Consider the following 22,231-nt stretch of genomic DNA (forward strand, 5'->3'; position numbering starts at 1 on the left):
GAGCCCACAGACAAACAAAGAGACGGGTGCAGAGCCCACAGACAAACAGACAGACGGGTGCAGAGCCCACAGACAAACAGACAGATGGGTGCAGAGCCCACAGACAAACAGACAGACGGGTGCAGAGCCCACAGACAAACAGACAGACGGGTGCAGAGCCCACAGACAAACAGACAGACGGGTGCAGAGCCCACAGACAAACAGACAGACGGGTGCAGAGCCCACAGAGACAGACAGACGGGTGCAGAGCCCACAGACAGACAGATGGGTGCAGAGCCCACAGACAGACAGATGGGTGCAGAGCCCACAGACAGACAGATGGGTGCAGAGCCCACAGACAGACAGATGGGTGCAGAGCCCACAGACAGACAGATGGGTGCAGAGCCCACAGACAGACAGATGGGTGCAGAGCCCACAGACAGACAGATGGGTGCAGAGCCCACAGACAGACAGACAGAGATGGGTGCAGAGCCCACAGACAGACAGACAGACAGACAGACGGGTGCAGAGCCCACAGACAGACACAGACAGACAGACGGGTGCAGAGCCCACAGACAGACAGGCAGACGGGTGCAGAGCCCACAGACAGACAGGCAGACGGGTGCAGAGCCCACAGACAGACAGGCAGACGGGTGCAGAGCCCACAGACAGACAGACAGATGGGTGCAGAGCCCACAGACAGATGGGTGCAGAGCCCACAGACAAACAGACAGACGGGTGCAGAGCCCACAGACAGACAGACGGGTGCAGAGCCCACAGACAGACAGATGGGTGCAGAGCCCACAGACAGACAGATGGGTGCAGAGCCCACAGACAGACAGACAGACGGGTGCAGAGCCCACAGACAGACAGACAGACAGATGGGTGCAGAGCCCACAGACAGACAGATGGGTGCAGAGCCCACAGACAGACAGAGACAGACGGGTGCAGAGCCCACAGACAGACAGACGGGTGCAGAGCCCACAGACAGACAGACAGACAGGTGCAGAGCCCAAAGACAGACAGGCAGACGGGTGCAGAGCCCACAGACAGACAGGCAGACAGTTGCAGAGCCCACAGACAGACAGGCAGACGGGTGCAGAGCCCACAGACAGACAGACAGGTGCAGAGCCCACAGACAGATGGGTGCAGAGCCCACAGACAGACAGACGGGTGCAGAGCCCACAGACAGGCAGACGGGTGCAGAGCCGACAGACAGACAGATGGGTGCAGAGCCCACAGACAGACAGATGGGTGCAGAGCCCACAGACAGACAGATGGGTGCAGAGCCCACAGACAGACAGATGGGTGCAGAGCCCACAGACAGACAGATGGGTGCAGAGCCCACAGACAGACAGACAGACAGAGATGGGTGCAGAGCCCACAGACAGACAGACAGACAGACAGACGGGTGCAGAGCCCACAGACAGACAGACAGGTGCAGAGCCCACAGACAGACAGATGGGTGCAGAGCCCACAGACAGACAGAGACAGATGGGTGCAGAGCCCACAGACAGACAGACACAGATGGGTGCAGAGCCCACAGACAGACAGACAGACGGGTGCAGAGCCCACAGACAGACAGACAGACAGGTGCAGAGCCCAAAGACAGACAGACAGATGGGTGCAGAGCCCACAGACAGACAGACACAGATGGGTGCAGAGCCCACAGACAGACAGACAGACGGGTGCAGAGCCCACAGACAGACAGACAGACAGGTGCAGAGCCCAAAGACAGACAGACAGATGGGTGCAGAGCCCACAGACAGACAGACGGGTGCAGAGCCCACAGACAAACAGACAGATGGGTGCAGAGCCCACAGACAAACAAAGAGATGGGTGCAGAGCCCACAGACAAACAAAGAGATGGGTGCAGAGCCCACAGACAAACAAAGAGATGGGTGCAGAGCCCACAGACAAACAGACAGACGGGTGCAGAGCCCACAGACAAACAGACAGACGGGTGCAGAGCCGACAGACAGACAGATGGGTGCAGAGCCCACAGAGACAGACAGATGGGTGCAGAGCCCACAGACAGACAGATGGGTGCAGAGCCCACAGACAGACAGAGATGGGTGCAGAGCCCACAGACAGACAGACAGACAGACGGGTGCAGAGCCCACAGACAGACACAGACAGACAGACAGACAGACGGGTGCAGAGCCCACAGACAGACAGGCAGACGGGTGCAGAGCCCACAGACAGACAGGCAGACGGGTGCAGAGCCCACAGACAGACAGGCAGACGGGTGCAGAGCCCACAGACAGACAGACAGATGGGTGCAGAGCCCACAGACAGACAGACAGATGGGTGCAGAGCCCACAGACAAACAGACAGATGGGTGCAGAGCCCACAGACAGACAGACGGGTGCAGAGCCCACAGACAGACAGACAGATGGGTGCAGAGCCCACAGACAGACAGATGGGTGCAGAGCCCACAGACAGACAGATGGGTGCAGAGCCCACAGACAGAAAGACAGATGGGTGCAGAGCAGACAGACAGACAGATGGGTGCAGAGCCCACAGACAGACAGACAGATGGGTGCAGAGCCCACAGACAGACAGACAGATGGGTGCAGAGCCCACAGACAGACAGACAGATGGGTGCAGAGCCCACAGACAGACAGACAGATGGGTGCAGAGCCCACAGACAGACAGACAGATGGGTGCAGAGCCCACAGACAGACAGACAGATGGGTGCAGAGCCCACAGACAGACAGACAGATGGGTGCAGAGCCCACAGTCTGACTGATCTTTTGTGTCTGACTGACCTGGTTTTCACCGATGCACGCATCAAGTCCTAACGGCGCGGGTTGTTGTCGTCATGGGATATCTTACCGGTGCGTTGCCGGTGGTCCTCCTGCGGTTGGTCATGTCCCTGGGGAGGCGTGGCTCTTGGCTGCGGCAGACGGTCAGAGGCTGGGACTGGATGGACTTGAAGGACATAGATCCCATAGGGTGGCAGGACACTGAGCGAGGACATACAGGCATGGCTCCTGTCACACGGTCACCACCAATCAGGGGTTAGACATGGACAGGATGGGTGAAAGGAGCGATGGATCGGGTGGAGCAGAGGGAGAGAGGTGGTGAGGGGAGAGAGGTGGTGAGGTAGATCAGACAGGTTAGTGATGTAATCAATCAGAGCTCACTGCAACCATCAGTGAGATATAGTTGGTATGTGTGTGTTCAGGTGTGTTACCTGTGTCTCCAGACAGGCTCATGGCGCTGCGGCTGCGTGCCAGGTAGGAGTGTGTGGGCTGTAGCAGACGATTGACCACTGTGTTCTCCCACGGGGTCAGCGGCATACAACGCATGCCTGGAACGAACACACACACAGATCGTTAGTTGAGATGCAAATGCAGTAAGGGGAGGATTGCCATAGTAACGTACGTTAAGGGAGGATCGCCATAGTAACGTGCGTTAAGGGAGGATCGCCATAGTAACGTACGGTAACAGGGGAATCGCCATAGTAACATGCGGTAAGGGGGGAAATCACCATAGTAACTGCGGTACAGGGAGGATCGCCATAGTAATGTGCGGTAAGGGGGAATCGCCATAGTAACATGCGGTAAGGGGAGTATCGCCATAGTAACGTGAGGTAAGGGGAGGATCACCATAGTAACGTGAGGATCGCCATAGTAACGTGCGGTAAGGGGAGGATCGCCATAGTAACGTGCGGTAAAGGGAAAGATCGCCATAGTAACGTGCGGTAAGGGAATGATCGCCATAGTAACGTGCGGTAAGGGGAGGATCGCCATAGTAACGTGCGGTAAGGGGAGGATCGCCATAGTAACGTGCGGTAAGGGGAGGATCGCCATAGCAACGTGCGGTAAAGGGAGGATCGCCATAGTAACGTGCGGTAAAGGGAGGATCACCATAGTAACGTGCGGTAAAGGGAGGATCGCCATAGTAACATGCAGTAAGGGGAGGTGCGCCATAGTAACATGCAGTAGGGGGAGGATCGCCATAGTAACTGAGAAAACGTGCAAAAGAACATGGTGAATTAAGTGAACCGTTCTGTGCTTTAACCAGTGTGACAGGATCCGTGTCCTTATGGGTTTCATTTGAGATGCAGACATCATGGGGGATAGATCCACATCCCAGAGTCCCTTTCATTCATTATCCAATTACTCAATACATGACTTACTGAAACACAGAGCTGGTGTGAGTGATCTGGTGTGAGTGATCTGGTGTGAGTGATCTGGTGTGAGTGATCTGGTGTGAGTGATCTGGTGTGAGTGATCTGGTGTGTGCACACGGGGAAGCCACCAAGCCATGCTGAAGCTCTGGAAACTATCTAGTCAACTGCATAGGCCTGCTTCCCCTGATGATCCAGGCCCGGTCTCAACTGCATAGGCCTGCTTCCCCTGATGATCCAGGCCCGGTCTCAACTGCATAGGCCTGCTTCCCCTGATGATCCAGGCCCGGTCTCAACTGCATAGGCCTGCTTCCCCTGATGATCCAGGCCCGGTCTCAACTGCATAGGCCTGCTTCCCCTGATGATCCAGGCCCGGTCTCAACTGCATAGGCCTGCTTCCCCTGATGATCCAGGCCCGGTCTCAACTGCATAGGCCTGCTTCCCCTGATGATCCAGGCCCGGTCTCAACTGCATAGGCCTGCTTCCCCTGATGATCCAGGCCCGGTCTCAACTGCATAGGCCTGCTTCCCCTGATGATCCAGGCCCGGTCTCAACTGCATAGGCCTGCTTCCCCTGATGATCCAGGCCCGGTCTCAACTGCATAGGCCTGCTTCCCTGATGATCCAGGCCCGGTCTCAACTGCATAGGCCTGCTTCCCCTGATGATCCAGGCCCGGTCTCAACTGCATAGGCCTGCTTCCCCTGATGATCCAGGCCCGGTCTCAACTGCATAGGCCTGCATTATCGTCAGTATCCTAGACCACCTAGAACTACATTATAATCTGTCTCCTAGACCACCTAGCGCTACATTATCGCCAGTCTCCTAGCGCTACATTATCGCCAGTCTCCTAGCGCTACATTATTGCCAGTCTCCTAGCGCTACATTATCGCCAGTCTCCTAGCGCTACATTATCGCCAGTCTCCTAACGCTACATTATCGCCAGTCTCCTAGCGCTACATTATCGCCGGTCTCCTAGCGCTACATTATCGCCAGTCTCCTAGCGCTACATTATCGCCAGTCTCCTAGCGCTACATTATCGCCAGTCTCCTGGCGCTACATTATCGGCAGCCTCCTAGCGCTACATTATCGCCAGTCTCCTAGCGCTACATTATCATCAGTCTCCTAGCGCTACATTATCATCAGTCTCCTAGCGCTACATTATCGTCAGTCTCCTGGCGCTACATTATCGTCAGTCTCCTGGCGCTACATTATCGTCAGTCTCCTGGCGCTACATTATCATCAGTCTCCTGGCGCTACATTATCATCAGTCTCCTAGCGCTACATTATCGCCAGTCTCGTAGAGCTACATTATTGTCAGTCTCGTAGAGCTACATTATCGTCAGTCTCGTAGAGCTACATTGTCGGTCTCCTAGACCGCCTAGAGCTACATTATCATCTGTCTCCTAGACCACCTAGAGCTACATTACCGCCTGTCTCCGAGACCACCTAAAATTACATTATCGTCTGTCTCCTCGACCGCCTATATCTACATTACCTTCGGTCTCCTTGAACTACATTATTAGCTGTCTCCTAGACCACCAAGAACTACATTGTCAGTCTCCTAGACCGTCTTGTGTGTAAATGATAATAAATGCAACAGATTGATTTTCATATAAACACAGTAGCAAAAAGGAGATTTAAAAACGTTTCAAGAACATGTAATGTGGTCTGTATTAAACACCTTTAACGGAATAATGACTGAGAACTAATGTGTTTGTAGAATGTTATAGTACAGTGTTGGGATAACTGATTTTAATGATTGAAAAATGTCCATCTCAGATAAATAAATTTAAATAATAATAAATAAATGACAATAAAGTTATATTGTAATTTGAAGAGATCAGTTTCCCGCCTGTGATGTGATAGGTGGGAGTGAGGGTGATTACAGAATAAAAATTCCCTATTTTCCCAGAACCACCTTGGGGTTTGTAGTGGGCGGTCTTTCCCCCTGGTAGGCGGAGTTCGGACTGTGATTTGTTAAGTAAGGGTGAAGAGGTCCTTTTCTGTAACACTGAGAGGAGCAATGACAAATCACCACACTTTCTATAATATATACATTAAAACACACCACACAGCCGGAATTAGAATATCAAATATCATGCCACAACACGGCAGGAAGCCTAAATGTAATTACCACACTGTCAACATGCAACATTTAGTCAACAATTTTTACCACGACGTTAGCCAACGTAAACTTTACTCGACAAACCAACCAATGAGAACTTAGAGATGAAACAAACACTGTAGTAACAGCAATAGTTTATTAATACCTTCTTCTGTACAATATGATCATCTGTATGCACCCCTAAAATATAAACGCAACAAGCAACAATTAAAATTATTTTACTGAGTTACAATTCATATAAGGAAATCAGTTAATTAAATGAAATTCATTAGGTCTTTATCTATGGATTTCACATGACTGGGCAGCGGTTCAGTCTATGGGGAATACTCCTCAGCCCCCCTGCTTCCAAAATTTCCTAAAATTATATTGGAGGCGGCTTATGGTAGAGAAATTAACATTAAATTCTCTGGTTGACATTCCTGCAGTTTTCATGCAAATAGCACGCTCCCTCAAAACCAGAGACATCTGTGGCATTGTGTTGTGTGACAAAACTGCACATTTTAAAGTGGATTTTTATTGTCCCCAGCACAAGGTGCACCTGTGTAATGATCATGCTGTTTAATCAGCTTCTTGATATGCCACACCTGTCAGGTGGATGGATTATCTTGGTAAAGGAGAAATGCTCACTAACAGGGATGGAAACACATTTTTTGTACAATTTCCGGGATTTTTTTTTGAGATCATGAAACTTGGGACCAACACGTTACATGTTGCGTTTATATTTTTGTTTAGTGTATATATACACACGTGTGTGTGTGTGTTTACCTCGGTCTGGAGAATGTAAGAGTGTGGCAGAGGAGTAGGACAGTCTCTTGGTTATAACTGGATCAGCTGCATGTTTAGAAAGGTTCATGGTCGACACAGACCGTCTGTCAGCATCTACAGACACAGATACACAGACATCAGATAACAGACTGACAGACAGAGCTGAGAGAGAGCTGACAGAGAGAGGGGGGAGAGCTGAGAGACAGAGGGGGAGAGCTGACAGAGAGAGGGGGAGAGCTGACAGAGAGAGGGGGAGAGCTGACAGAGAGAGGGGGAGAGCTGACAGAGCTGAGAAGGGGGAGAGCTGAGAGAGAGGGGGAGAGCTGAGAGAGAGGGGGAGAGCTGAGAGAGAGCTGACGGAGAGAGGAGGGAGAGCTGAGAGAGAGGGGGAGAGCTGAGAGAGCTGACAGAGAGAAGGGGGAGAGCTGAGAGAGAGGGGGAGAGCTGAGAGAGAGGGGGAGAGCTGAGAGAGAGCTGACGGAGAGAGGAGGGAGAGCTGAGAGACAGAGGGGGAGAGCTGAGAGAGAGGGGGAGAGCTGAGAGAGAGCTGACGGCGAGAGGAGGGAGAGCTGAGAGAGAGGGGGAGAGCTGAGAGAGAGGGGGAGAGCTGAGAGAGAGCTGACGGAGAGAGGAGGGAGAGCTGAGAGACAGAGGGGGAGAGCTGAGAGAGAGGGGGAGAGCTGACAGAGAGAGGGGGAGAGCTGAGAGAGAGGGGGAGAGCTGAGAGAGAGCTGACGGAGGGGGAGAGCTGAGAGAGAGCTGACAGAGGGGGAGAGCTGAGAGAGAGAGGGGAGAGAGCTGAGAGAGCTGACAGAGAGGGGGAGAGAGATGAGAGAGAGCTGAGAGAGCTGAGAGAGAGAGGGGAGAGAGCTGAGAGAGAGCTGAGAGAGAGGGGGAGAGAGCTGAGAGAGAGCTGAGGGAGAGAGCTGAGAGAGAGAGAGAGAGGGGAGAGAGCTGAGAGAGAGAGAGAGAGGGGAGAGAGCTGAGAGAGAGAGAGGTGAAGTCCTGGTGACCCGGACCGGCCTTCTCGTGACTTGTAAGCACTTGGACTGGACAGGCTACTATGACAAGCAGAATATTAGCAGCACTGAGCAGCGTGGGTTCTGTTCTCTAGCAGGGGAAGAACGTGCCACACACAGACTCCAGGAGGGTACATCCTCCACCAGGGGGACTTCCTCCACCAGGGGACTTCCTCCACCAGGGGGACTTCCTCCACCAGGGGGACTTCCTCCACCAGGGGGACTTCCTCCACCAGGGGGACTTCCTCCACCAGGGGGACTTGGGAATCCATTCGGACTCAAGGTGTTGTGATTACTACAACACGGCTGTTTAGCGCTAATGATGAGGGAACTAGCTACTGTTCTCTACCGCTAACAAATAGGGATACATACTCACATAACACACCGATATGCTAATGCTAATTCATTATCATTTTGCTCACGCTAATCAAGCGGAACATTCACATTCAGTTCAACTAGCTATCAAGCTAATGCTAGGTAGCTAATGCTAGGTAGCAGGCTAGTGCTAGCTGAGAATGATATATATTCACATTGGTGGCTCAGGCCGTATCTGCGGTAGACACTGAATGCACCTTGGAGATGGTGCTCCAGCCCTGCTAGGTCGAGGGGATAGAGGAACGACGACTCGACAAAACCTGCAACAGGACAAAACAACCAGAGAGCAGAGAGCGGTAGAGACAGGGGGAAGTGGGGAGGAGGGCAGCGAGAGAGAGAGTGTGTGTGTGTGTGTGTGTACAGTAGGGAGAGAGAATGCATGGTATGAGTCAGCATAAACACCAGCCAACAAAAAGGATGAACATGCAACAGACTCAACTTAATAAAAATAAAAACACACACACACACGCAGACACACGCAGACACACACACACACGCAGACACACACACACGCAGACACACGCACAACACACACACGCAGACACACGCAGACACACACACACGCAGACACACGCACACTCACACACACACGCAGACACACGCAGACACACACACACGCAGACACACGCAGACACACACACACACGCAGACACACACACACACACGCAGACACACGCAGACACACACACACACACGCAGAAACACACACACGCAGAAACACACACACACACACTCCGGGAACAGAAAGATAAAGACTAAAACCAAAGCTGAAACCTGGATCTGGGACTTAAGGGAAAATGGAATTGAATGAATGTTGATATGTATTCCACCCATGGGGTGCAACAGGTGTTTAGGCCCCAGGGTGTGGTGGGTGTTTATTTATCCCCAGGGCGTGGTGGGTGTTTATTTACCCCCAGGGTGTGGTGGGTGTTTATTTACCCCCAGGGTGTGGTGGGTGTTTAGGCCCCCAGGGCGTGGTGGGTGTTTATTTACCCCCAGGGTGTGGTGGGTGTTTATTTACCCCCAGGGTGTGGTGGGTGTTTATTTACCCCCAGGGTGTGGTGGGTGTTTAGGCCCCCAGGGCGTGGTGGGTGTTTATTTACCCCCAGGGTGTGGTGGGTGTTTAGGCCCCCAGGGCGTGGTGGGTGTTTAGGCCCCCAGGGCGTGGTGGGTGTTTAGGCCCCCAGGGCGTGGTGGGTGTTTAGGCCCCCAGGGTGTGGTGGGTGTTTATTTACCCCCAGGGCGTGGTGGGTGTTTACCCCCCAGGGTGTGGTGGGTGTTTAGGCCCCCAGGGCGTTTGGTGGGTGTTTACCCCCCAGGGTGTGGTGGGTGTTTACCCCCCAGGGTGTGGTGGGTGTTTACCCCCTAGGGTGTGGTGGGTGTTTACCCCCGGGTGTGGTAGGTGTGTTTCCAGGCAGTGCTCCGCCCCAGGACCAGCGGTTGGGTGTGTGTTTGGCTCTCTGACTTCTCTCCACCGTCCGACGCATCACCGCCTCATGACGGGCCTACACAACAACAACCACCGCAGTTAACCAAGCAGAACATGTCAACAGGAAATCTGTGTGTCACATTCAGATTGTGTCCCTCTTTCTGAATGAGTTCTCATTGCTACAATCAACATTCAGGTATTCCAGTGATGTGTGTGTGTGTGTGTGTGTGTGTGTGTGTGTGTGTGTGTGTGTGTGTGTGTGTGTGTGTGTGTGTGTGTGTGTGTTGACCAACATAAAACAGCCAGATCGTTGGAAGCAGCCACAACACAGGTGAAAAGTGAAACGCCAACAGAGACGAACGTGGGAGTGGGTCTACTGTAGACTAGTAGTGATCTTCTCTCTATTAGAAATCTCCCACCAGCATTCTACACCCTCATAGCATTTTTACACTACAGGAAAAGAGGACCGAGCACGTCCCTCATCGACGGGACCGCAGTGGAGCAGGTTGAGAGCTTCAAGTTTCTTGGTGGCCACATCACCAACAAACTATCATGGTCCAAGCACACCAAGACAGTCCTGAAGAGGGCACGACAAAACCTATTCCCCCTCAGGAGACTGAAAAGACTTGTCAGGGGTCCTCAGATCCTCAAAAGGTTCTACAGCCGTCGAGAGCATCCACCTACTTTACTCCAAAGTTTGGGGTCACTTAGAAGTGTCCTTGTTTTTGAAAGAAAAGCACATTTTGGTACCTTAAAATAACATCAAATTTATCAGTGTAGACATTGTTAATGTTGTAAATGACTATTGTAGCTGGAAACGGCTGATTTGTAATGGAATATCTACATAGGCGTACAGAGTCCCATTATCAGCAACCATCACTCCTGTGTTCCAATGGCACGTTGTGTTAGCTAATACAAGTTTATCATTATAAAACCCTTTTGCAATTATGTTATCACAGCTGAAATCTGCTGTTCTGACTAAAGAAGCAATAAAACTGGCCTTTAGACTAGTTGAGTATCTGGAGCATCAGCATTTGTGGGTTCGATTACAGGCTCAAAATGGCCAGAAACAAAGACCTTTCTTCTGAAACTCGTCAGACTATTCTTGTTCTGAGAAATTGAGGCTACTTCATGTGAGAAATTGCCAAGACACTGAAGATCTCGTACAACGCTGTGGCCTACTCCCTTCACAGAACAGCGCACACTGGCTCTAACCAGAATAGAAAGAGGAGTGGGAGGCCCCGGTGCACAACTAAGCAAGAGGATAAGTACATTAGAGTGACTAGTTTGAGAAACAGACACCTCACAAGTCCTCAACTGGCAGCTTCATTAAATAGTCCCTGCAAAACACCAGTCTCAACGTCAACAGTGAAGAGGCGACTCCAGGATTCTGGCCTTCTAGGCAGAGTTGCAAAGAAAAAGCCATATCTCAGGCTGGCCAATAAAAAGAAAAGATTAAGATGGGCAAAAGAGCACAGACACTGGACAGAGGAACTCTGCCTAGAAGACCAGCATCCCAGAGTCACCTTTTCACTGTTGAGACACCACAGTGTGTGTCCAGTGTATTCAGTGTGTGTAGTGTGTGTACAGTGTGTGTAGTGTGTACAGTGTGTGTAGAGTGAGTGTACAGTGTACAGTGTGTATAGTATATTCAGTGTGAGTAGTGTGTGTGTATAGTGTGTGTAGTGTGTGTGTCCCTCACCTTCTCCTCCTCCAGGTTCTGTCTTCTCTTCTCCTCCACAGCAGACCGTCTCCTGTCCTCCTTCCTCCTCTGTTCCTCCATCTTCCTCTTCCTCTCCTCCAGGTGTTTGTCATAGTAGTGTCTGGCCCTCTCCTCCCTCTCCTGCCACACAGCCTCCCTGGCAGCTGACACACAGTAAGGCTTGGTGTTGGGGGTCAGGTAGTAGACAAGAGTCTGATGTAGTAGTGTAGCTCCTCTCTCTACATGACTAAGGGAATGTGGTATGTTGTAGTGTAGCTCCTCTCTCTCTCCACATGACTAAGGGAATGTGGTATGTTGTAGTGTAGCTCCTCTCTCTCTCTACATGACTAAGGGAATGTGGTATGTTGTAGTGTAGCTCCTCTCTCTCTCTACATGACTAAGGGAATGTGGTATGTTGTAGTGTAGCTCCTCTCTCTCTCTACATGACTAAGGGAATGTGGTATGTTGTAGTGTAGCTCCTCTCTCTCTCTACATGACTAAGGGAATGTGGTATGTTGTAGTGTAGCTCCTCTCTCTCTCTACATGACTAAGGGAATGTGGTATGTTGTAGTGTAACTCTCTCTCATGACTCTCTCTCTCTCTACATGACTAAGGGAATGGGAATGTAGCTCTCTCTCTACATGACTAAGGGAATGTTGTTGTAGTGTAGCTCTCTCTCTCTCTACATGACTAAGGGAATGTGGTATGTTGTAGTGTAGCTCCTCTCTCTCTACATGACTAAGGGAATGTGGTATGTTGTAGTGTAGCTCCTCTCTCTCTAAGGGAATGTGGTTTGTTGTAGTCTACATGACTAAGGGAATGTGGTATGTTGTCGTGTAGCTCCTCTCTCTACATGACTAAGGGAATGTGGTATGTTGTAGTGTAGCTCCTCTCTCTCTCTACATGACTAAGGGAATGTGGTATGTTGTAGTGTAGCTCCTCTCTCTCTCTACATGACTAAGGGAATGTGGTATGTTGTAGTGTAGCTCCTCTCTCTCTCTACATGACTAAGGGAATGTGGTATGTTGTAGTGTAGCTCCTCTCTCTACATGACTAAGGGAATGTGGTATGTTGTAGTGTAGCTCTACATGACTAAGGGAATGTGGTATGTTGTAGTGTAGCTCCTCTCTCTCTCTACATGACTATGGGAATGTGGTATGTTGTAGTGTAGCTCTCTCTACATGACTAAGGGAATGTGGTTTGTTGTAGTGTAGCTCCTCTCTCTCATGACTACATGACTAAGGGAATGTGGTATGTTGTAGTGTAGCTCCTCTCTCTACATGACTAAGGGAATGTGGTATGTTGTAGTGTAGCTCCTCTCTCTCTCTACATGACTAAGGGAATGTGGTATGTTGTAGTGTAGCTCCTCTCTCTCTCTACATGACTAAGGGAATGTGGTATGTTGTAGTGTAGCTCCTCTCTCTCTACATGACTAAGGGAATGTGGTATGTTGTAGTCTAGCTCCTCTCTCTCTCTACATGACTAAGGGAATGTGGTATGTTGTAGTGTAGCTCCTCTCTCTACATGACTAAGGGAATGTGGTATGTTGTAGTGTAGCTCTCCTCTGACTCTCTCTACATGACTAAGGGAATGTGGTATGTTGTAGTGTAGCTCCTCTCTCTCTCTACATGACTAAGGGAATGTGGTATGTTGTAGTGTAGCTCCTCTCTCTCTACATGACTAAGGGAATGTGGTATGTTGAAAGTGTAGTGTCTCTCTCTATATGACTAAGGGAATGTGGTATGTTGTAGTGTAGCTCCTCTCTCTACATGACTAAGGGAATGTGGTATGTTGTAGTGTAGCTCCTCTCTCTCTACATGACTAAGGGAATGTGGTATGTTGTAGTGTAGCTCCTCTCTCTACATGACTAAGGGAATGTGGTATGTTGTAGTGTAGCTCCTCTCTCTCTCTACATGACTAAGGGAATGTGGTATGTTGTAGTGTAGCTCCTCTCTCTCTACATGACTAAGGGAATGTGGTATGTTGTAGTGTAGCTCCTCTCTCTCTCTACATGACTAAGGGAATGTGGTATGTTGTAGTGTAGCTCCTCTCTCTCTCTACATGACTAGGGGAATGTGGTATGTTGTAGTGTAGCTCCTCTCTCTACATGACTAAGGGAATGTGGTATGTTGTAGTGTAGCTCCTCTCTCTCTACATGACTAAGGGAATGTGGTATGTTGAAGTGTAGCTCCTCTCTACATGACTAAGGGAATGTGGTATGTTGTAGTGTAGCTCCTCTCTCTCTACATGACTAAGGGAATGTGGTATGTTGTAGTGTAGCTCCTCTCTACATGACTAAGGGAATGTGGTATGTTGTAGTGTAGCTCCTCTCTCTACATGACTAAGGGAATGTGGTATGTTGTAGTGTAGCTCCTCTCTCTCTCTACATGACTAAGGGAATGTGGTATGTTGTAGTCTAGCTCCTCTCTCTCTACATGACTAAGGGAATGTGGTATGTTGTAGTGTAGCTCCTCTCTCTACATGACTAAGGGAATGTGGTATGTTGTAGTGTACCTCTCTCTCTCTACATGACTAAGGGAATGTGGTATGTTGTAGTGTACCTTCTCTCTCTCTCTACATGACTAAGGGAATGTGGTATGTTGTAGTGTAGCTCCTCTCTCTACATGACTAAGGGAATGTGGTATGTTGTAGTGTAGCTCCTTTCTCTCTCTACATGACTAAGGGAATGTGGTATGTTGTAGTGTAGCTCCTCTCTCTCTCTACATGACTAAGGGAATGTGGTATGTTGTAGTGTAGCTCCTCTCTACATGACTAAGGGAATGTGGTATGTTGTAGTATAGCTCCTCTCTCTCTCTACATGACTAAGGGAATGTGGTATGTCGTAGTGTAGCTCCTCTCTCTCTCTACATGACTAAGGGAATGTGGTATGTCGTAGTGTAGCTCCTCTCTCTCTCTACATGACTAAGGGAATGTGGTATGTTGTAGTGTAGCTCCTCTCTCTCTCTACATGACTAAGGGAATGTGGTATGTAAGGGAATGTAGTGTAGCTCCTCTCTCTCTCTACATGACTAAGGGAATGTGGTATGTTGTAGTGTAGCTCCTCTCTCTCTCTACATGACTAAGGGAATGTGGTATGTTGTAGTGTAGCTCCTCTCTCTCTCTACATGACTAAGGGAATGTGGTATGTCTACATGACTAGTGTAGCTATGTTGTAGTCTCTCTCTCTACATGACTAAGGGAATGTGGTATGTTGTAGTGTAGCTCCTCTCTCTCTCTACATGACTAAGGGAATGTGGTATGTTGTAGTGTAGCTCCTCTCTCTCTCTACATGACTAAGGGAATGTGGTATGTTGTAGTGTAGCTCCCTCTCTCTCTACATGACTAAGGGAATGTGGTATGTAAGGGAATGTGGTATGTTGTAGTGTAGCTCCTCTCTCTCTCTACATGACTAAGGGAATGTGGTATGTGTAGTGTAGCTCCTCTCTCTCTCTACATGACTAAGGGAATGTGGTATGTCGTGTAGCTAGCTCCTCTCTCTCTCTACATGACTAAGGGAATGTGGTATGTTGTAGTGTAGCTCCTCTCTCTCTCTACATGACTAAGGGAATGTGGTATGTTGTAGTGTAGCTCTCTCTCTCTCTACATGACTAAGGGAATGTGGTATGTTGTAGTGTAGCTCCTCTCTCTGACTCTACATGACTAAGGGAATGTGGTATGTCGTAGTGTAGCTCCTCTCTCTCTCTACATGACTAAGGGAATGTGGTATGTCGTAGTGTAGCTCCTCTCTCTCTCTACATGACTAAGGGAATGTGGTATGTCGTAGTGTAGCTCCTCTCTCTCTCTACATGACTAAGGGAATGTGGTATGTCGTAGTGTAGCTCCTCTCTCTCTCTACATGACTAAGGGAATGTGGTATGTCGTAGTGTAGCTCCTCTCTCTCTACATGACTAAGGGAATGTGGTATGTTGTAGTGTAGCTCCTCTCTCTACATGACTACATGACTAATGGGAATGTGGTATGTTGTAGTGTAGCTCCTCTCTCTCTCTACATGACTAAGGGAATGTGGTATGTTGTAGTGTAGCTCCTCTCTCTCTACATGACTAAGGGAATGTGGTATGTTGTAGTGTAGCTCCTCTCTCTCTCTACATGACTAAGGGAATGTGGTATGTTGTAGTGTAGCTCCTCTCTCTCTCTACATGACTAGGGAATGTGGTATGTTGTAGTGTAGCTCCTCTCTCTCTCTACATGACTAAGGGAATGTGGTATGTTGTAGTGTAGCTCCTCTCTCTCTCTACATGACTAAGGGAATGTGGTATGTTGTAGTGTAGCTCCTCTCTCTCTCTACATGACTAAGGGAATGTGGTATGTTGTAGTGTAGCTCCATGACTCTCTCTCTACATGACTAAGGGAATGTGGTATGTTGTAGTGTAGCTCCTCTCTCTCTCTACATGACTAAGGGAATGTGGTATGTTGTAGTGTAGCTCCTCTCTCTCTCTACATGACTAAGGGAATGTGGTATGTTGTAGTGTAGCTCCTCTCTCTCTCTACATGACTAAGGGAATGTGGTATGTTGTAGTGTAGCTCCTCTCTCTCTCTACATGACTAAGGGAATGTGGTATGTTGTAGTGTAGCTCCTCTCTCTCTCTACATGACTAAGGGAATGTGGTATGTTGTAGTGTAGCTCCTCTCTCTCTCTACATGACTAAGGGAATGTGGTATGTTGTAGTGTAGCTCCTCTCTCTCTCTACATGACTAAGGGAATGTGGTATGTTGTAGTGTAGCTCCTCTCTCTCTCTACATGACTAAGGGAATGTGGTATGTTGTAGTGTAGCTCCTCTCTCTCTCTACATGACTAAGGGAATGTGGTATGTTGTAGTGTAACTCCTCTCTCTATCTACATGACTAAGGGAATGTGGTATGTTGTAGTGTAGCTCCTCTCTCTCTACATGACTAAGGGAATGTGGTATGTTGTAGTGAAGGTTCACTGCCCCGTTACCATGGTACCCAGGTTACATAAAGGGGGTCATGGGGTTGTGTGTGGGGGCCGACGACTGAACGGGATGTTTTGGCGTGCGTGTGTGCGCCTAGCAGAGAGGGATTGTCTTTGTGTTGTTCAGGACTAAAGCCTAGTCACATGACCCACAGCTGACGATTCAGACAGCTGCTCCAGGCCTCTGGGTGTGTTTATAGCCCCCCCTCCCCCAACAGACGATCAGTTTGCAGGATACACACCAGTCTGTTTCTCCCTCTCCTCTCGCCGCTCCCGGGCCAGTCTCTGTCGCTCGTCGATCTTGAGGACCAACGGCTCTGTAACATAAACGCTACGCTTAGAGAATGGAACACACACTCTCCAGATCTAAGTTTCCAACTGTACACACACACACACACACACACACACACACACACACACACACACAGAAAGAGGGATAGACACACAGACAGACACGCACAGAAAGAGGGATAGACACACAGACAGACAGACAGACAGACACGCACAGAAAGAGAATGCAACTAACACACACACTCCAGATCTAATCAGACAGACAGAGACAGACAGACAAGGTAGAGGTGATAAAAGGAGGATAGAAAAGGAGAAGGTGTCACCTGGTTTGTTAGCAGCATTGTTGCTGGGAGTAGGTGATAATGTTACAGTCGGGGTGGAGGACTGGGTCTGACCCGACCATCTCCTCTCCTCTGCTTTGGTCTGAGAGTCAGAGACTGGGGACAGACAGACACAGCGGTCAGCTGGGAAGTGGTGTATTGATCAGCTGACTGGTTGACTATCAGAGGGAAGTGTTGTATTGATCGGCTGACTGGTTGACTATCAGAGTATTGATCAGCTGACTGGTTGACTATCAGAGTATTGATCAGCTGACTGGTTGACTATCAGAGTATTGATCAGCTGACTGGGTGACTATCAGAGGGAAGTGTATTGATCGGCTAGTAGAGTGCTCCATGACTTCAACCACTGTCATGACTCTCCTGTGAGGATCCAAAGGATCAGGTTACAGAGGATCAGCACTACAGGGCTCGCTCTCTCCTGCAGAGAGGGAGAGGGGGGAGAGGGGGTTTTATGAATGATGAAATATGGAAAATGTATGTATATTTTGTGATGTCATTAAAAGTTGCGTGAAGACGTTATAAGGAAAAAAACATTGTAACTTAGAGAGTTTTCATACGGTGTTTATCAGGTTGACTTTCCGTTGATTAGGCAGAAGACGGTGTTTATCAGGTTGACTTTCCGTTGATTAGGCAGAAGACGGTGTTTATCAGGTTGACTTTCCGTTGATTAGGCAGAAGACGGTGTTTATCAGGTTGACTTTCCGTTGATTAGGCAGAAGACGGTGTTTATCAGGTTGACTTTCCGTTGATTAGGCAGAAGACGGTGTTTATCAGGTTGACTTTCCGTTATTATTGATTATTGGTTATTATTGGTCCTCTTATTGTTATTATTGGTCCTCAGAAGACCCCTCTCCCAGAAAGAGTGCAAGTAAACAGACAACTCAGAGAAAGGACATTGTGACACCTTGGGGACAATCAGAGACAGAGGAAAAGGCCCTTTCTCACCAAGCGGAACTCTGCCCACGAAGGCTTCAACACGTAAATACACGGACTACATCTCCCCCAAAAGAGCGGCAGTTCGGAGCAAGGTATCAGGGTTATTGTGAGCGGAGTCTGTATGTATGAATGAATGACTCTCTCTCTACCGCCCCTCTCCAAGTGTCATATTGTGGTGATACAACGACAACAAGTCCCGAGTGGAAGTATCTAACCAATAGCCGACACTGTGTGTGTATCCCATGTTATCTTATCATTTAGCTTGTTAGTAAATACAGAGCAGCCAGCCAGCCACGCAGAGCAGCCAGCCAGCCAGCCACGCAGAGCAGCCAGCCAGCCACGCAGAGCAGCCAGCCAGCCAGCCACGCAGAGCAGCCAGCCAGCCAGCCAGCCAGAGCAGCCAGCCAGCCAGCCACGCAGAGCAGCCAGCCAGCCAGCCACGCAGAGCAGCCAGCCAGCCAGCCACACAGAGCAGCCAGCCAGCCAGCCACACAGAGCAGCCAGCCAGCCAGCCACGCAGAGCAGCCAGCCAGCCAGCCACGCAGAGCAGCCAGCCAGCCAGCCACGCAGAGCAGCCAGCCAGCCAGCCACATAGAGCAGCCAGCCAGCCAGCCACACAGAGCAGCCAGCCAGCCAGCCACACAGAGCAGCCAGCCAGCCAGCCAGCCACACAGAGCAGCCAGCCAGCCAGCCAGCCACACAGAGCAGCCAGCCAGCCAGCCAGCCACACAGAGCAGCCAGCCAGCCAGCCAGCCACACAGAGCAGCCAGCCAGCCACACAGAGCAGCCAGCCAGCCACACAGAGCAGCCAGCCAGCCACGCAGAGCAGCCAGCCACACAGATCAGCCAGCCAGCCAGCCACACAGAGCAGCCAGCCACACAGAGCAGCCAGCCAGCCACGCAGAGCAGCCAGCCACACAGATCAGCCAGCCAGCCAGCCACACAGAGCAGCCAGCCAGCCAGCCACACAGAGCAGCCAGCCAGCAGAGCCACACAGAGCAGCCAGCCAGCCAGCCACGCAGAGCAGCCAGCCAGGCACGCAGAGCAGCCAGTCAGCCACACAGAGCAGCCAGCAAGCCAGTCAGCCAGCAAGCCACACAGAGCAGCCAGCCAGCCACACAGAGCAGCCAGCCAGCCACACAGAGCAGCCAGCCAGCCACACAGAGCAGCCAGCCAGCCACACAGAGCAGCCAGCCAGCCAGCCACACAGAGCAGCCAGCCAGCCAGCCAGCCACACAGAGCAGCCAGCCAGCCACACAGAGCAGCCAGCCACACAGAGCAGCCAGCCAGCCAGCCAGCCACACAGAGCAGCCAGCCAGCCAGCCAGCCACACAGAGCAGCCAGCCAGCCACACAGCCACACAGAGCAGCCAGCCAGCCACACAGAGCAGCCAGCCAGCCAGCCAGCCACACAGAGCAGCCAGCCAGCCACACAGAGCAGCCAGCCAGCCAGCCAGCCAGCCAGCCACACAGAGCAGCCAGCCAGCCACACAGAGCAGCCAGCCAGCCACACAGAGCAGCCAGCCAGCCACACAGAGCAGCCAGCCAGCCACACAGAGCAGCCAGCCAGCCACACAGAGCAGCCAGCCAGCCAGCCACACAGAGCAGCCAGCCAGCCAGCCACACAGAGCAGCCAGCCAGCCACACAGAGCAGCCAGCCAGCCACACAGAGCAGCCAGCCAGCCACACAGAGCAGCCAGCCAGCCACACAGAGCAGCCAGCCAGCCACACAGAGCAGCCAGCCAGCCACACAGATCAGCCAGCCAGCCAGCCAGCCAGCCACACAGAGCAGCCAGCCAGCCAGCCAGCCACACAGAGCAGCCAGCCAGCCAGCCAGCCACACAGAGCAGCCAGCCAGCCAGCCAGCCAGCCACACAGAGCAGCCAGCCAGCCAGCCAGCCAGCCAGCCAGCCACACAGAGCAGCCAGCCAGCCACACAGAGCAGCCAGCCAGCCAGCCAGCCAGCCACACAGAGCAGCCAGCCAGCCAGCCAGCCACACAGAGCAGCCAGCCACACAGAGCAGCCAGCCAGCCACACAGAGCAGCCAACCAGCCAGCCAGCCACACAGAGCAGCCAGCCAGCCAGCCAGCCACACAGAGCAGCCAGCCAGCCAGCCACACAGAGCAGCCAGCCAGCCACACAGAGCAGCCAGCCAGCCACACAGAGCAGCCAGTCAGCCAGCCAGCCACACAGAGCAGCCAGCCAACCACGCAGAGCAGCCAGCCAGCCACGCAGAGCAGCCAGCCAGCCACGCAGAGCAGCCAATCAATCCTCCCTGTGACCAGCCCTGTCTGGAACTGTGAGGAGTAACAGCCTAACCTACACTACCGTTCAAAAGTTTGGGGGTTACTTAGAAATGTCCTTGTTATTGAAAGAAAAGCTTATTTTTCATCCATTAAAATAACATAAAATTGATCAGAAATACAGTGTAGACATTGTTAATGTTGTAAATGACTACTGTAGCTGGAAACGGCAGATTTTTCATGGAATATCTACATAGGCGTACAGAGTCCCATTATCAGCAACCATCACTCCTGTGTTCCAATGGCATGTTGTGTTAGCTAATCCAAGTTTATCATTTTAAAAGGCTAATTGAGCATTAGAAAAGCCTTTTGCAATTATGTTAGTGCAGCTGGAAACAGTTGTACTGATTAAAGAAGCAATAAAACTGGCCTTTAGACTAGTTGAGTATCTGGAGCGTCAGCATTTGTGGGTTAGATTACAGGCTCAAAATGGCCAGAAACAAAGACCTTTCTTCTGAAACTCGTCAGACTATTCTTGTTCTGAGAAATTGAGGCTACTTCATGTGAGAAATTGCCAAGACACTGAAGATCTCGTACAACGCTGTGTACTACTCCCTTCACAGAACAGAGCAAACTGGCTCTAACCAGAATAGAAAGAGGGGTGGGAGGCCTCGGTGCACAACTGAGCAAGAGGACAAGTACATTAAAATGTCTAGTTTGAGAGATAGACACCTCACAAGTCCTCAACTGGCAGCTTTATTAAATAGTACCCGCAAAACACCAGTCTCAACGTCAACAGTGAAGAGGCGACTACGGGATGCTGGTCTTCTAGGCAGAGTTGCGATGAATAAGCCATATCTCAGACTGGCCAATAAAGATTAAGACGGTAAAAGAACACAGACACTGGACAGAGGAACTCTGCCTAGAAGGCCAGCATCCCAGAGTCACCTCTTCACTGTTGACATTGAGACTGGACAGAGGAACTCTGCCTAGAAGGCCAGCATCCCAGAGTCGCCTCTTCACTGTTGACGTTGAGACTGGTGTTTTGCGGGTACTATTGAAGCTGCCAGTTAAAACTTCTTGGCACCCATCCCGTTAGTGGGATCATTTTCATCAACATCCGGTGAATTGCAGATCGCCAAATTCAAATTAAATTACAAAAAATATTTAATTTTCATTAAGTCACAAGTGCAATATGCCAAAACACAGCTTAGCTTGTTGTTAATCCACCTGGTGTGTCAGATTTCAAAAAGGCTTTACAGCGAAAGCAAACCAAGCATTTATGTAAGGACATCTCTCTCAGCAGACAAAACATTACAAACACCTAGCAGCAAAGTAGATTGCTTTTCTGACTTTCGTGACCAATCAAATTAATCGCTTACCTTTGATGATGTTCGTATGTTTGCACTCACGAGACTCCCAGTTACACAATAAAAGGTTTGTTTTGTTCCAATAAAGATTATTTTTATTTCCAAAAACCTCCATTTGGTTGGGGCGTTTTGTTTAGTAATCCACAGGCTCGTGCAGGTCACGACGGGCAGACGAAAATTCCAAATAGTATCCGTAAAGTTGGTAGAAATATGTCAAACGTTTTTTATATTCCAGCCTCAGGTTATTTTTACAATAAATAATGGATAATATTTCGGTATATTTCAACCCGACGGTAGCTTTTTCAATAGGAGAGAGAGAGAAAAGGTCTGCTCCAAGTTGCTCGTGCAAAACTCTGGGGACACACAGCTATCCACTGACGCGAAGTGATCATTTTCACTCGTTTTTCAGAATAAAAGCCTGAAACTATGTCTATGACTGTTCAACACCATGTGGAAGCCATAGGGAAAGGAATCTGGTTGATATCCCTTTAAATGGAGGGAAGGCATGCAATGGAACAGATAGGTTTCAGGATAACAGCACTTCCTGGTTGGATTTTCATCAGGTTT

General features: G+C 50.3%; 1 protein-coding gene across 7 annotated transcripts in view; it reads right to left on the reverse strand.

Annotated features, from left to right (window-relative positions):
* Window positions 1-22,231, reverse strand: part of map7b (microtubule-associated protein 7b) — a 58,075-nt gene that overhangs the window by 14,648 nt on the left and 21,196 nt on the right. For 4 of the 7 annotated variants that reach the window (XM_042321319.1, XM_042321318.1, XM_042321321.1 and 1 more), the window contains exons 2-10: window positions 17,098-17,211; window positions 16,726-16,800; window positions 11,533-11,696; window positions 9,789-9,906; window positions 8,557-8,661; window positions 7,008-7,121; window positions 6,036-6,128; window positions 3,179-3,295; window positions 2,818-2,975 (exon numbers count right to left, since the gene is read on the reverse strand). In XM_042321319.1, coding sequence (XP_042177253.1) covers window positions 2,818-2,975; window positions 3,179-3,295; window positions 6,036-6,128; window positions 7,008-7,121; window positions 8,557-8,661; window positions 9,789-9,906; window positions 11,533-11,696; window positions 16,726-16,800; window positions 17,098-17,211 — 1,058 coding nt within the window. The remainder of the gene's footprint in view (window positions 1-2,817; window positions 2,976-3,178; window positions 3,296-6,035; window positions 6,129-7,007; window positions 7,122-8,556; window positions 8,662-9,788; window positions 9,907-11,532; window positions 11,697-16,725; window positions 16,801-17,097; window positions 17,212-22,231) is intronic. The other 3 variants (XM_042321323.1, XM_042321322.1, XM_042321324.1) reach the window with 3 other exon arrangements.

The sequence above is a fragment of the Oncorhynchus tshawytscha genome, linkage group LG05 (genome assembly GCF_018296145.1).
Source record: "Oncorhynchus tshawytscha isolate Ot180627B linkage group LG05, Otsh_v2.0, whole genome shotgun sequence".
Classification (NCBI taxonomy): domain Eukaryota; kingdom Metazoa; phylum Chordata; class Actinopteri; order Salmoniformes; family Salmonidae; genus Oncorhynchus; species Oncorhynchus tshawytscha.